This window comes from Epinephelus lanceolatus, chromosome 11 (genome assembly GCF_041903045.1).
Source record: "Epinephelus lanceolatus isolate andai-2023 chromosome 11, ASM4190304v1, whole genome shotgun sequence".
NCBI lineage: Eukaryota > Metazoa > Chordata > Actinopteri > Perciformes > Serranidae > Epinephelus > Epinephelus lanceolatus.
In genome coordinates this window covers 45,978,583-45,993,992 of record NC_135744.1, presented here as the reverse complement: position 1 = coordinate 45,993,992, position 15,410 = coordinate 45,978,583, and the positions used below count along the sequence as shown (strand labels likewise).

At 44.2% G+C, this 15,410-nt stretch overlaps 1 protein-coding gene across 2 annotated transcripts in view; it reads right to left on the bottom strand.

Annotated features, from left to right (window-relative positions):
• slc23a1 (solute carrier family 23 member 1) overlaps window positions 1–15,410 on the bottom strand; it is a 72,618-nt gene that overhangs the window by 2,976 nt on the left and 54,232 nt on the right. For both annotated transcript variants that reach the window (XM_078172760.1, XM_078172761.1), the window contains 4 exons: window positions 14,289–14,418; window positions 12,861–13,004; window positions 12,510–12,605; window positions 259–479 (listed from right to left, as the gene is read on the bottom strand). In XM_078172760.1, coding sequence (XP_078028886.1) covers window positions 259–479; window positions 12,510–12,605; window positions 12,861–13,004; window positions 14,289–14,418 — 591 coding nt within the window. The remainder of the gene's footprint in view (window positions 1–258; window positions 480–12,509; window positions 12,606–12,860; window positions 13,005–14,288; window positions 14,419–15,410) is intronic.

Here is a 15,410-nt window from a genome sequence, read left to right as displayed (position 1 = left end):
ACAAACTGAAGGATGAAGTGTTCCTTAATGTGTTGGATGTTTGTGATAAACTGAAGGATGAAGTGTTCCTTTATCTGTGGATGTTTGTGATAAACTGAAGGATGAAGCGTTCCTTTATGTGTTGGATGTTCGTGATAAACTGAAAGATTAAGTGTTACTTTATGTGTCAAACTGTCATCTCTGATAAAACTACAGATCATGTCACAGGTGTGATTCCTTCTCAGTCAACATCGACTTATGACATCATCACAGTCACACCTTCGTACTGGGCTGGCTGATGTCAGCATCTTCCTCCTCTTCCTCCTCGCACGGCGGCGGATCATCAAACCCCTGAAAACCTCTGAAGGAGGGGCTGATGGGAAACCGTCTGAGCCAGCTGGTCCGTCTCACCATACCCATCCCTAGAGGAAGGTCATAGGAGGAAGAGGAGGAGGAGAAGGAAGAACTCCACTCAACCAAACCTCTCTCCTGTTTGGAACCTGGAGACACAAAGAAGGAAATATGCTGTAAATACAAACACACCACAACAACAAATGTCCAAACACCTGCAACGAGTCAGCCCAACAATGTTTTTACACCTTCGGTCTGAAACAGCTGAGGTGTTCACCAGGAACTAATAACCAGGAACTAATGACGACCTAGGTGTTGACCAGGAACTACTAACAGCTGAGGTGTTCACCAGGAACTAATAACCAAAAACTAATAACTGCTGAGGAGTTGACCAGGAACTAATAACAGCCGAGGTGTTCACCAGGAACTAATAACCAGGAACTAATAATGGCCAAGGAGTTGACCAGGAACTAATAACCAGGAACTAATAACGGCCAAGGAGTTGACCAGGAACTAATAACAGCCGAGGTGTTCACCAGAAACTAATAACCAGGAACTAATAACAGCCAAGGTGTTCACCAGGAACTAATAACAGCCGAGGTGTTCACCAGGAACTAATAACCAGGAACTAATAACGCCCGAGGTGTTCACCAGGAACTAATAACCAGGAACTAATAACAGCCGAGGTGTTCACCAGGAACTAATAACCAGGAAATAATAACAGCCGAGGTGTTCACCAGGAACTAATAACCAGGAACTAATGACAACCGAGGTGTTGACCAGGAACTAATAACAGCTGAGGTGTTCACCAGGAATTAATAACCAGGAACTAATGACGACCGAGGTGTTGACCAGGATCTAATAACCAGGAACTAATAACAGCCGAGGTGTTCACCAGGAACTAATAACAGCTGAGGTATTCACCAGGAACTAATAACCAGGAACTAATGACAACCGAGGTGTTGACCAGGAACTAATAACAGCTGAGGTATTCACCAGGAACTAATAACCAGGAACTAATGACAACCGAGGTGTTGACCAGGAACTAATAACAGCTGAGGTGTTCACCAGGAATTAATAACCAGGAACTAATGACGACCGAGGTGTTGACCAGGATCTAATAACCAGGAACTAATAACAGCCGAGGTGTTCACCAGGAACTAATAACAGCTGAGGTGTTCACCGGGAACTAATAACCAGGAACTAATAACAGCCGAGGTGTTCACCAGGAACTAATAACCAGGAACTAATAACGGCGAGGAGTTGACCAGGAAATAATAACAGCTGAGGTGTTCACCAGGAACTAATAACCAGAAACTAATAACGGCGAGGAGTTGACCAGGAAATAATAACAGCTGAGGTGTTCACCAGGAACTAATAACGGCTGAGGTATTCACCAGGAACTAATAACCAGGAACTAATGACAACCGAGGTGTTGACCAGGAACTAATAACAGCTGAGGTGTTCACCAGGAATTAATAACCAGGAACTAATGACGACCGAGGTGTTGACCAGGATCTAATAACCAGGAACTAATAACAGCCGAGGTGTTCACCAGGAACTAATAACCAGGAACTAATAACGGCGAGGAGTTGACCAGGAAATAATAACAGCTGAGGTGTTCACCAGGAACTAATAACCAGGAACTAATAACGGCGAGGAGTTGACCAGGAAATAATAACAGCTGAGGTGTTCACCAGGAACTAATAACGGCTGAGGTACTCACCAGGAACTAATAACCAGGAACTAATGACAACCGAGGTGTTGACCAGGAACTAATAACAGCTGAGGTGTTCACCAGGAATTAATAACCAGGAACTAATGACGACCGAGGTGTTGACCAGGATCTAATAACCAGGAACTAATAACAGCCGAGGTGTTCACCAGGAACTAATAACAGCTGAGGTGTTCACCGGGAACTAATAACCAGGAACTAATAACAGCTGAGGTGTTCACCAGGAACTAGTAACAGCCGAGGTGTTCACCAGGAACTAATAACAGCTGAGGTGTTCACCAGGAACTAATAACCAGGAACTAATAACAGCCGAGGTGTTCACCGGGAACAAATAACTAGGAACTAATAACAGCTGAGGTGTTCACCAGGAACTAATAACCAGGAACTAATAACAGCCAAGGTGTTCAACAGGAACTAATAACAGCCGAGGTGTTCACCAGGACCTAATAACCAGGATCTAATAACAGCCGAGGTGTTCACCAGGAACTAATAACCAGGATCTAATAACAGCCAAGGTGTTCAACAGGAACTAATAACAGCCGAGGTGTTCACCAGGAACTAATAACCAGGATCTAATAACAGCCGAGGTGTTCACCGGGAACAAATAACCAGGAACTAATAACAGCCAAGGTGTTCACCAGGAACTAATGACAGCCGAGGTGTTCACCAGGAACTAATAACTAGAAACTAATAACAGCTGAGGTGTTCACCAGGAACTAATAACCAGGAATTAATAACAGCCGAGGTGTTCACCAGGATCTAATAACTAGGAACTAATAACAGCCGAGGGGTTCACCAGGAACTAATAACAGCCGAGGTGTTCACCAGGAACTAATAACTAGGAACTAATAACAGCCGAGGTGTTCACCAGGAACTAATAACGAGGAACTAATAACAGCCGAGGTGTTCACCAGGAACTAATAACAGCCGAGGTGTTCACCAGGAACTAATAACCAGGAACTAATAACAGCTGAGGTGTTCACCAGGAACTAATAACCAGGAACTAATAATAGCCGAGGTGTTCACCAGGAACTAATAACCAGGAGCTAATAACAGCTGAGGTGTTCACCAGGAACTAATAACCAGGAACTAATAATAGCCGAGGTGTTCACCAGGAACTAATAACCAGGAACTAATAACAGCCGAGGTGTTCACCAGGAACTAATAACTAGGAACTAATAACAGCCGAGGTGTTCACCAGGAACTAATAACTAGGAACTAATAACAGCCGAGGTGTTCACCAGGAACTAATAACAGCCGAGGTGTTCACCAGGAACTAATAACCAGGAACTAATAACAGCTGAGGTGTTCACCAGGAACTAATAACCAGGAACTAATAATAGCCGAGGTGTTCACCAGGAACTAATAACCAGGAGCTAATAACAGCTGAGGTGTTCACCAGGAACTAATAACCAGGAACTAATAATAGCCGAGGTGTTCACCAGGAACTAATAACCAGGAACTAATAACAGCTAAGGTGTTCACCAGGAACTAATAACAGCCGAGGTGTTCACCAGGAACTAATAACCAGGAACTAATAATAGCCGAGGTGTTCACCAGGAACTAATAACCAGGAACTAATAACAGCTAAGGTGTTCACCGGGAACTAATAACAGCTGAGGTGTTCACCGGGAACTAATAACAGCTGAGGTGTTCACCAGGAACTAATAACAGCTGAGGTGTTCACCAGGAACAAATAACCAGGAACTAATAACAGCTGAGGTGTTCACCAGGAACTAATAACAGCTGAGGTGTTCACCGGGAACTAATAACAGCTGAGGTGTTCACCAGGAACTAATAACAGCCGAGGTGTTCACCAGGAACTAATAACTAGGAACCAATAACAGCCGAGGTGTTCACCAGGAACTAATAACCAGGAACTAATAACAGCTGAGGTGTTCACCAGGAACTAATAACTAGGAACCAATAACAGCCGAGGTGTTCACCAGGAACTAATAACCAGGAACTAATAACAGCTGAGGTGTTCACCAGGAACTAATAACCAGGAACTAATAACAGCCGAGGTGTTCACCAGGAACTAATAACCAGGAACTAATAACAGTCGAGGTGTTCACCAGGAACTAATAACCAGGAACTAATAACAGTCGATGTGTTCACCAGGAACTAATAACCAGGAACCAATAACAGCCGAGGTGTTCACCAGGAACTAATAACCAGGAACTAATAACAGCTGAGGTGTTCACCAGAAACTAATAACCAGGAACTAATAACAGTCGATGTGTTCACCAGGAACTAATAACAGCTGAGGTGTTCACCAGGAACTAATAACCAGGAACTAATAACAGCCGAGGTGTTCACCAGGAACTAATAACTAGGAACCAATAACAGCTGAGGTGTTCACCAGGAACTAATAACCAGGAACTAATAACAGCTGAGGTGTTCACCAGGAACTAATAACCAGGAACTAATAACAGTCGAGGTGTTCACCAGGAACTAATAACCAGGAACTAATAACAGTCGATGTGTTCACCAGGAACTAATAACCAGGAACGAATAACAGCCGAGGTGTTCACCAGGAACTAATAACCAGGAACTAATAACAGCTGAGGTGTTCACCAGGAACTAATAACCAGGAACTAATAACAGCTGAGGTGTTCACCAGGAACTAATAACCAGGAACTAATAACAGTCGATGTGTTCACCAGGAACTAATAACCAGGAACCAATAACAGCCGAGGTGTTCACCAGGAACTAATAACAGCCGAGGTGTTCACCAGGAACTAATAACCAGGAACTAATAACAGCTGAGGTGTTCACCAGAAACTAATAACCAGGAACTAATAACAGTCGATGTGTTCACCAGGAACTAATAACAGCTGAGGTGTTCACCAGGAACTAATAACCAGGAACTAATAACAGCCGAGGTGTTCACCAGGAACTAATAACTAGGAACCAATAACAGCCGAGGTGTTCACCAGGAACTAATAACCAGGAACTAATAACAGCTGAGGTGTTCACCAGGAACTAATAACTAGGAACCAATAACAGCCGAGGTGTTCACCAGGAACTAATAACCAGGAACTAATAACAGCCGAGGTGTTCACCAGGAACTAATAACCAGGAAATAATAACAGCCGAGGTGTTCACCAGGAACTAATAACCAGGAACTAATGACAACCGAGGTGTTGACCAGGAACTAATAACAGCTGAGGTGTTCACCAGGAATTAATAACCAGGAACTAATGACGACCGAGGTGTTGACCAGGATCTAATAACCAGGAACTAATAACAGCCGAGGTGTTCACCAGGAACTAATAACAGCTGAGGTATTCACCAGGAACTAATAACCAGGAACTAATGACAACCGAGGTGTTGACCAGGAACTAATAACAGCTGAGGTATTCACCAGGAACTAATAACCAGGAACTAATGACAACCGAGGTGTTGACCAGGAACTAATAACAGCTGAGGTGTTCACCAGGAATTAATAACCAGGAACTAATGACGACCGAGGTGTTGACCAGGATCTAATAACCAGGAACTAATAACAGCCGAGGTGTTCACCAGGAACTAATAACAGCTGAGGTGTTCACCGGGAACTAATAACCAGGAACTAATAACAGCCGAGGTGTTCACCAGGAACTAATAACCAGGAACTAATAACGGCGAGGAGTTGACCAGGAAATAATAACAGCTGAGGTGTTCACCAGGAACTAATAACCAGGAACTAATAACGGCGAGGAGTTGACCAGGAAATAATAACAGCTGAGGTGTTCACCAGGAACTAATAACGGCTGAGGTATTCACCAGGAACTAATAACCAGGAACTAATGACAACCGAGGTGTTGACCAGGAACTAATAACAGCTGAGGTGTTCACCAGGAATTAATAACCAGGAACTAATGACGACCGAGGTGTTGACCAGGATCTAATAACCAGGAACTAATAACAGCCGAGGTGTTCACCAGGAACTAATAACAGCTGAGGTGTTCACCGGGAACTAATAACCAGGAACTAATAACAGCTGAGGTGTTCACCAGGAACTAGTAACAGCCGAGGTGTTCACCAGGAACTAATAACAGCCGAGGTGTTCACCAGGAACTAATAACCAGGAACTAATAACAGCCGAGGTGTTCACCGGGAACAAATAACTAGGAACTAATAACAGCCGAGGTGTTCACCAGGAACTAATAACCAGGAACTAATAACAGCCAAGGTGTTCAACAGGAACTAATAACAGCCGAGGTGTTCACCAGGACCTAATAACCAGGATCTAATAACAGCCGAGGTGTTCACCAGGAACTAATAACCAGGATCTAATAACAGCCAAGGTGTTCAACAGGAACTAATAACAGCCGAGGTGTTCACCAGGAACTAATAACCAGGATCTAATAACAGCCGAGGTGTTCACCGGGAACAAATAACCAGGAACTAATAACAGCCAAGGTGTTCACCAGGAACTAATGACAGCCGAGGTGTTCACCAGGAACTAATAACTAGAAACTAATAACAGCTGAGGTGTTCACCAGGAACTAATAACCAGGAATTAATAACAGCCGAGGTGTTCACCAGGATCTAATAACTAGGAACTAATAACAGCCGAGGGGTTCACCAGGAACTAATAACAGCCGAGGTGTTCACCAGGAACTAATAACTAGGAACTAATAACAGCCGAGGTGTTCACCAGGAACTAATAACGAGGAACTAATAACAGCCGAGGTGTTCACCAGGAACTAATAACTAGGAACTAATAACAGCCGAGGTGTTCACCAGGAACTAATAACAGCCGAGGTGTTCACCAGGAACTAATAACCAGGAACTAATAACAGCTGAGGTGTTCACCAGGAACTAATAACCAGGAACTAATAATAGCCGAGGTGTTCACCAGGAACTAATAACCAGGAGCTAATAACAGCTGAGGTGTTCACCAGGAACTAATAACCAGGAACTAATAATAGCCGAGGTGTTCACCAGGAACTAATAACCAGGAACTAATAACAGCTAAGGTGTTCACCAGGAACTAATAACAGCCGAGGTGTTCACCAGGAACTAATAACCAGGAACTAATAATAGCCGAGGTGTTCACCAGGAACTAATAACCAGGAACTAATAACAGCTAAGGTGTTCACCGGGAACTAATAACAGCTGAGGTGTTCACCGGGAACTAATAACAGCTGAGGTGTTCACCAGGAACTAATAACAGCTGAGGTGTTCACCAGGAACTAATAACCAGGAACTAATAACAGCTGAGGTGTTCACCAGGAACTAATAACAGCTGAGGTGTTCACCGGGAACTAATAACAGCTGAGGTGTTCACCAGGAACTAATAACAGCCGAGGTGTTCACCAGGAACTAATAACTAGGAACCAATAACAGCCGAGGTGTTCACCAGGAACTAATAACCAGGAACTAATAACAGCTGAGGTGTTCACCAGGAACTAATAACTAGGAACCAATAACAGCCGAGGTGTTCACCAGGAACTAATAACCAGGAACTAATAACAGCTGAGGTGTTCACCAGGAACTAATAACCAGGAACTAATAACAGCCGAGGTGTTCACCAGGAACTAATAACCAGGAACTAATAACAGTCGAGGTGTTCACCAGGAACTAATAACCAGGAACTAATAACAGTCGATGTGTTCACCAGGAACTAATAACCAGGAACCAATAACAGCCGAGGTGTTCACCAGGAACTAATAACCAGGAACTAATAACAGCTGAGGTGTTCACCAGAAACTAATAACCAGGAACTAATAACAGTCGATGTGTTCACCAGGAACTAATAACAGCTGAGGTGTTCACCAGGAACTAATAACCAGGAACTAATAACAGCCGAGGTGTTCACCAGGAACTAATAACTAGGAACCAATAACAGCTGAGGTGTTCACCAGGAACTAATAACCAGGAACTAATAACAGCTGAGGTGTTCACCAGGAACTAATAACCAGGAACTAATAACAGTCGAGGTGTTCACCAGGAACTAATAACCAGGAACTAAGAACAGTCGATGTGTTCACCAGGAACTAATAACCAGGAACCAATAACAGCCGAGGTGTTCACCAGGAACTAATAACCAGGAACTAATAACAGCTGAGGTGTTCACCAGGAACTAATAACCAGGAACTAATAACAGCTGAGGTGTTCACCAGGAACTAATAACCAGGAACTAATAACAGTCGATGTGTTCACCAGGAACTAATAACCAGGAACCAATAACAGCCGAGGTGTTCACCAGGAACTAATAACAGCCGAGGTGTTCACCAGGAACTAATAACCAGGAACTAATAACAGCTGAGGTGTTCACCAGAAACTAATAACCAGGAACTAATAACAGTCGATGTGTTCACCAGGAACTAATAACAGCTGAGGTGTTCACCAGGAACTAATAACCAGGAACTAATAACAGCCGAGGTGTTCACCAGGAACTAATAACTAGGAACCAATAACAGCCGAGGTGTTCACCAGGAACTAATAACCAGGAACTAATAACAGCTGAGGTGTTCACCAAGAACTAATAACTAGGAACCAATAACAGCCGAGGTGTTCACCAGGAACTAATAACCAGGAACTAATAACAGCTGAGGTGTTCACCAGGAACTAATAACCAGGAACTAATAACAGCCGAGGTGTTCACCAGGAACTAATAACCAGGAACTAATAACAGTCGAGGTGTTCACCAGGAACTAATAACCAGGAACTAATAACAGTCGATGTGTTCACCAGGAACTAATAACCAGGAACCAATAACAGCCGAGGTGTTCACCAGGAACTAATAACCAGGAACTAATAACAGCTGAGGTGTTCACCAGAAACTAATAACCAGGAACTAATAACAGTCGATGTGTTCACCAGGAACTAATAACAGCTGAGGTGTTCACCAGGAACTAATAACCAGGAACTAATAACAGCCGAGGTGTTCACCAGGAACTAATAACTAGGAACCAATAACAGCTGAGGTGTTCACCAGGAACTAATAACCAGGAACTAATAACAGCTGAGGTGTTCACCAGGAACTAATAACCAGGAACTAATAACAGTCGAGGTGTTCACCAGGAACTAATAACCAGGAACTAATAACAGTCGATGTGTTCACCAGGAACTAATAACCAGGAACCAATAACAGCCGAGGTGTTCACCAGGAACTAATAACCAGGAACTAATAACAGCTGAGGTGTTCACCAGGAACTAATAACCAGGAACTAATAACAGCTGAGGTGTTCACCAGGAACTAATAACCAGGAACTAATAACAGTCGATGTGTTCACCAGGAACTAATAACCAGGAACCAATAACAGCCGAGGTGTTCACCAGGAACTAATAACAGCCGAGGTGTTCACCAGGAACTAATAACCAGGAACTAATAACAGCTGAGGTGTTCACCAGAAACTAATAACCAGGAACTAATAACAGTCGATGTGTTCACCAGGAACTAATAACAGCTGAGGTGTTCACCAGGAACTAATAACCAGGAACTAATAACAGCCGAGGTGTTCACCAGGAACTAATAACTAGGAACCAATAACAGCCGAGGTGTTCACCAGGAACTAATAACCAGGAACTAATAACAGCTGAGGTGTTCACCAGGAACTAATAACCAGGAACTAATAACAGTCGAGGTGTTCACCAGGAACTAATAACCAGGAACTAATAACAGCCGAGGTGTTCACCAGGAACTAATAACCAGGAACCAATAACAGCCGAGGTGTTCACCAGGAACTAATAACAGCCGAGGTGTTCACCAGGAACTAATAACCAGGAACTAATAACAGCTGAGGTGTTCACCAGAAACTAATAACCAGGAACTAATAACAGTCGATGTGTTCACCAGGAACTAATAACCAGGAACTAATAACGTCCGAGGTGTTCACCAGGAACTAATAACAGCTGAGGTGTTCACCAGGAACTAATAACGTCCGAGGTTTTCACCAGGAACTAATAACCAGGAACTAATGATGGCTGAGGTGTTCACCAGGAACTAATAACGTCCGAGGTGTTCACCAGGAACTAATAACCAGGAACTAATGATGGCTGAGGTTTTCACCAGGAACTAATAACCATAAAGTAATGATGGCAAAAGTATTTAAAGAATTAGTATTTTAAAGTATTTTAAAGTATTTAAAGATAAGATACACCTTTATTGATCCCACAATTGAGAAAATCTAGTGCAGCAGTCAAGAAGAAAGAGTCAGATAAAAAATTTCAAAATTTAAACTCAAAACTTGAAACTGGGCATGCAAAATGAAGTACAAAAATACAAGAAGAGGTGTGAATTAAAGAGAGCGTATCTAGTGCAAGTGATTGTATGTGCAAAAAATAGCAAACAACAACAAGGGGGGCAGTAAGCCTATAATGGTGTTTATAAAGTGTCCATGGTGCAGTTTACTGTGAGCAGTGCTGGTTATGTAGCCTGACAGCAGCAGGCAGGAAGGACCTGCGATAGCATTCCTTCACACACTTTGGGTGAATCAGTCTATCACTGAAGGAGCTCTCCAGAGCTTTTATCTCCTCCTTGATCAGCTTGTCCAGTCTCTTCCTATCTGCAGCCGAGACACTGCTGCCCCAGCAGACCACTCTGTAAAAGATGGCTGATGCCACCACAGTGTCAAAGAAGGTCTTCAGGAGCGCCCCCTGCACTCCAAAAGACCTGAGCCGCCTCAGCAGGTAGAATCTGCTTTGGCCTTTCCTGTACAGTGCTGTTATGTGATCAGTCCAGTCCAGTTTATTGTTAAGATGAACACCCAAGTACTTATAAGATGTCACCATCTCAATGTCCTTTCCCTGGATGTTCACCAGTGTTGGGGGGAGGAGTCTGTGCCTGCGGAAATCCACCACCAGCTCTTTGGTTTTACCCGTGTTGATCTGAAGGTGGTTCCTCAGGCACCAGTCCACAAAGTCCTGGTTCAGTTCTCTGTAATCCCTGTCGTCCCCATCTGTGATGAGGCCGACTATGGCAGTTGTCAGAGACCTCCTGCAGATGACAGGTGGGGGTGTGGTATGAAAAGTCTGCAGTGTAGAGGGTGAAGAGGAACGGTGCCAGCACTGTCCCCTGTAGGGCCCCCGTACTGCAGACAACCAAGTCCGATACACAATCCTGGGTCCTGACATACTGCGGCCGGTCCGTGAGATAGTCCAGGATCCAGGATGTGAGGTGATTAGCCACCCCTATGTGCTCCAGTTTGTCCCTCAGAAGCGCAGACTGTATGGTGTTGAAAGCGCTGGAGAAGTCAAAGAACATGATTCTCACAGAGCTTCCAGGCTTCTCCAGGTGAGAAAGAGCTCTATGCAGGAGGAAGATGACGGCGTCGTCCACCCCAATGCCAGACTGGTAGGCAAACTGCAGTGGGTCCATTGAAGGGCCTACTGCAGGGTGGAGACGAGACAAGACCAGGTGCTCCAGAGTCTTCATGAGGTGTGATGTTAATGCCACTGGTCTGAAGCTGCTGAAGTCCTTAATGTCCGGGGGAGCGGGGGTGGGGGAGGTGTCGAAGCAGTGTGCCAGGAGTGTAGGTCAGGGGGAAGGTGCAGGTGAGGATGAGGGGGGTTGCAGCTGTGATGTCTGGGCCAGCGGAGGGGCAGACTGATCAAATCTATTGAAGAACAGATTCAGATCATTCACCCACTTCTGGTCGCCTCTGGTCTGGGAGTCTGGTTGTTTGTGTCCTGAGATGGTTTTCAGACCTCTCCAGACTCCGCTGACATCACTCTGCTTCAGCTGTTCCTCCATCTTCTTTTTATATCCTTCCTTTCCCCGCCTTATTTCCAGAGTTAAAAGTTCTCCGCTTCACCTTCAGGAGAGCTTTTAACTCTGGAGTAAACCTGGGTCTGGTGTTGGAGAAGCAGCATACAGTCCTGGTGGGTACGGTGCTTTCCACACAGAAGTTAATATAATCCGTAATGCATGATGTCAGTCTGTCAGTGTTCCTCCCCATGGGAATCGCTGAGTACCTCCCACACAGTGGCCTCGAAGCAGTCTTTCAGGGCCTCCTCGGCCTCCTCAGACCACCTCTTCACAGTGCGGGTGGTTGCTGGTTCTCTCTGCACCACAGGTCTTTAGACAGGCAGAAGATGAACCAGGTTGTGATCAGCTCTTCCCAGGGGGGGCAGGGGGGGTGAGTGATATGCCTCCTTGGTGTTGGCATAAAATAGTGTTTTATTGTCTCTGGTGTGGCAGGAAACATCAGGAACTAATAACCAGGAACTAATAACGGCACTGAAAAATCCTTCCATGTGATAAGTTTAACTGATTTTAAAGGTGACTGGTGTTCTGGATCATGTGATGATCTGACCACTGAAAGAGGTTTTTACACTACAAGTCACATTCACACACACCAACACACACACACACACACACACACAAAGTGTGTTTATAATTGTTTCTCTTCATCACTATGAGACAGATTCATCTCACTCAACACTGTCATCCACGACAACAGCTGACCATCTGTGTGTGTGTGTGTGTGTGTCTGTCTGTATGTTTTACCTGGTATCGTGTTGTCGAGACAAAAAGCCAGAAAACCGCCAACAAACATTTCAGTCGACAAAAGAACCATCAGAATCTGATCCAGCTCCGTCAGACCTGAACACACACACACACACACATTTTACACAAACTTTATTTAAACCTTACAGTAATGATGTCTTTGACCTTTGACAGAGACTTTCGGTCACAGCCGAGATGAATGATGTCCGTACAAAGGAGCTGATCCTGGATCAGATTATCACAAAAACCTTCGTCTACGTATGAAAATCAAAACATGTAAAATGAAAAACGATTCATCGAGAGTTAAACTTTATCCAGAAAAATAACAAGACGTTACACACACACACTCACCTGTGTTGATGGAGTCGGGGTGTGCGTCCAGGTACGTTGGCAGAGTCAGACCGAAAAACATTGAGAACCCAAGAACGAAAAGATTTCTGGATGAGTTCAAATCCACCAGCTGCAGGTTAGACAGCCCTACAGCCGTGATCATACCTGAGAGACACCGACACACCTGGATCATTATGACATCACTGACAGACCTGGTTCATTATGACATCACCGACATACCTGGATTATTATGACATCACTAACACACCTGGATCATTATGACATCACTGACACACCTGGTTCATTATGACATCATTGACACACCTGGATTATTATGACATCACTGACACACCTGGATTATTATGACATCACTGACACACTTGGATTATTATGACATCACTGACACACCTGGATCATCATTGACACACCTGGATTATTTTGACACCACTAACACATCTGGATTATTATGACATCACTGACACACCTGGATTATTATGACATCACTGACACACCTGGATTATTATTAGGACATCACTGACACACCTGGATTATTATGACATCACTGACACACCTGGATTATTATTAGGACATCACTGACACGCCTGGATTATTATGACATCACTGACACACCTGGATTATTATGACATCATTGACACACCTGGTTTATTATGACATCCCTGACACACCTGGATTATTATGACATCACTGACACACATGGATTATTATGACATCACTGACACACCTGGATTATTATTAGGACATCACTGACACACCTGGATTATTATGACATCACTGACACACCTGGATCATTATGACATCCCTGACAAACCTGGATCATTATGACATCCCTGACACACCTGGATTATTATGACATCACTGACACACTTGGATTATTATGACATCACTGACACACCTGGATTATTATGACATCACTGACACACCTGGATTATTATTAGGACATCACTGACACACCTGGATCATTATGACATCATTTACACACCTGGATTATTATGACATCATTGACACACCTGGATTATTATGACATCACTGACACACCTGGATTATTATGACATCACTGACACACCTGGAATATTATGACATCATTTACACACCTGGATTATTATGACATCACTGACACACCTGGATCATCATTGACACACCTGGATTATTATGACACCACTAACACACCTGTATTATTATGACATCACTGACACACCTGGATTATTATGACACCACTAACACACCTGGATTATTATGACATCACCAACACACCTGGATTATTATGATATCCCTGACACACCTGGATTATTATGACATCATTGACACACCTGGATTATTATGATATCACTGACACACCTGGATCATTATGACATCAATAACCCACCTGTACAGGTACAGGTGGGTTATTGATGTCATAATGAACAGATACAATCTGTGACAGTGACTCACCGAACAGCGTGCAGAACATCCCTCCTAGGATGGGATCCGGCAGGGAGGCGAACAGAGCCGTGAACTTTCCGACTGATCCCAGAATCAACATGATTCCTGCTCCATACTGCACCACCCGCCTGCTGCCCACCTGCACAGAGGGTCAATGAATCAAACGTCCACCTCATGAACTGACTGCAGGAAACTCTCCTGGTCTTTGTTTAATATTCACACCACCTACTGTTCCGATCGTCAGCTGCAGTTTGACCAAAATACCAGGATGGACTTCCTGTCTCATTTTACAGTTCTCACACATACACATTTTTCTGACCCACAATCCCTTGCACAGTGGACAATACGTCTCATCGACTGAGCTGCAGATGGATGGTAACTTAACACCATCTGATAGAAGCTGTGAAGACGGCGGACAATTTGTTTGAGTTTCACAACTTCTGTGTTTAATTAATATTTAGATAAACATCCGACCTGAGGACTTGTTGCAAAGACATACGGACTAGTTAAAGACGACTAGTTTTAGAGACACAAGTACTAGTTGGAGAGACCTGAGGAATAGTTTGAAGCCCCTTTTACACCGCCAGATTTTCCGCAAATGTTGGGCCGTTTTGCCTGCAAACTGTGAGTGTTTAGACACACAGACCAAAGAGACCATTAACCGTCAGATGACGGGACGGTGAAGAACGGGCGAACTTACAAGAGAATCACCGCAGGACTGACCAGCTGCGGCTTCCCTCCCACGTCACTGTTTACGTCACACGCTGAGCTACATGTTTTGTTACTTGCTCACGCCCCCCATTGCCCCGAAAAAGGCACATTCTGTATAAACAAAAGTAGGTAGGCGGCATTTTGCTGCACTCCCCGATTTTGTTTTTATACTGCCAATGCTGAAAAAAGACTGATTGGGCTTTCCTGCAAATTTGCACAATTCCTATCTAAAAAGGGCTTCACAGACAAGAGGACTAGTTGCAGGGATGTGAAGACTAGTTGCAGGGACATGAGGACTAGTTGCAGGGATGTGAGGACTAGTTGCAGGGATGTGAGGGTTAGTTGCAGAGACATGAGGACTAGTTTCAGAGACAAGAGAACTAGTTGCAGGGATGTGAGGGCTAGTTGCAGGGACCTGAG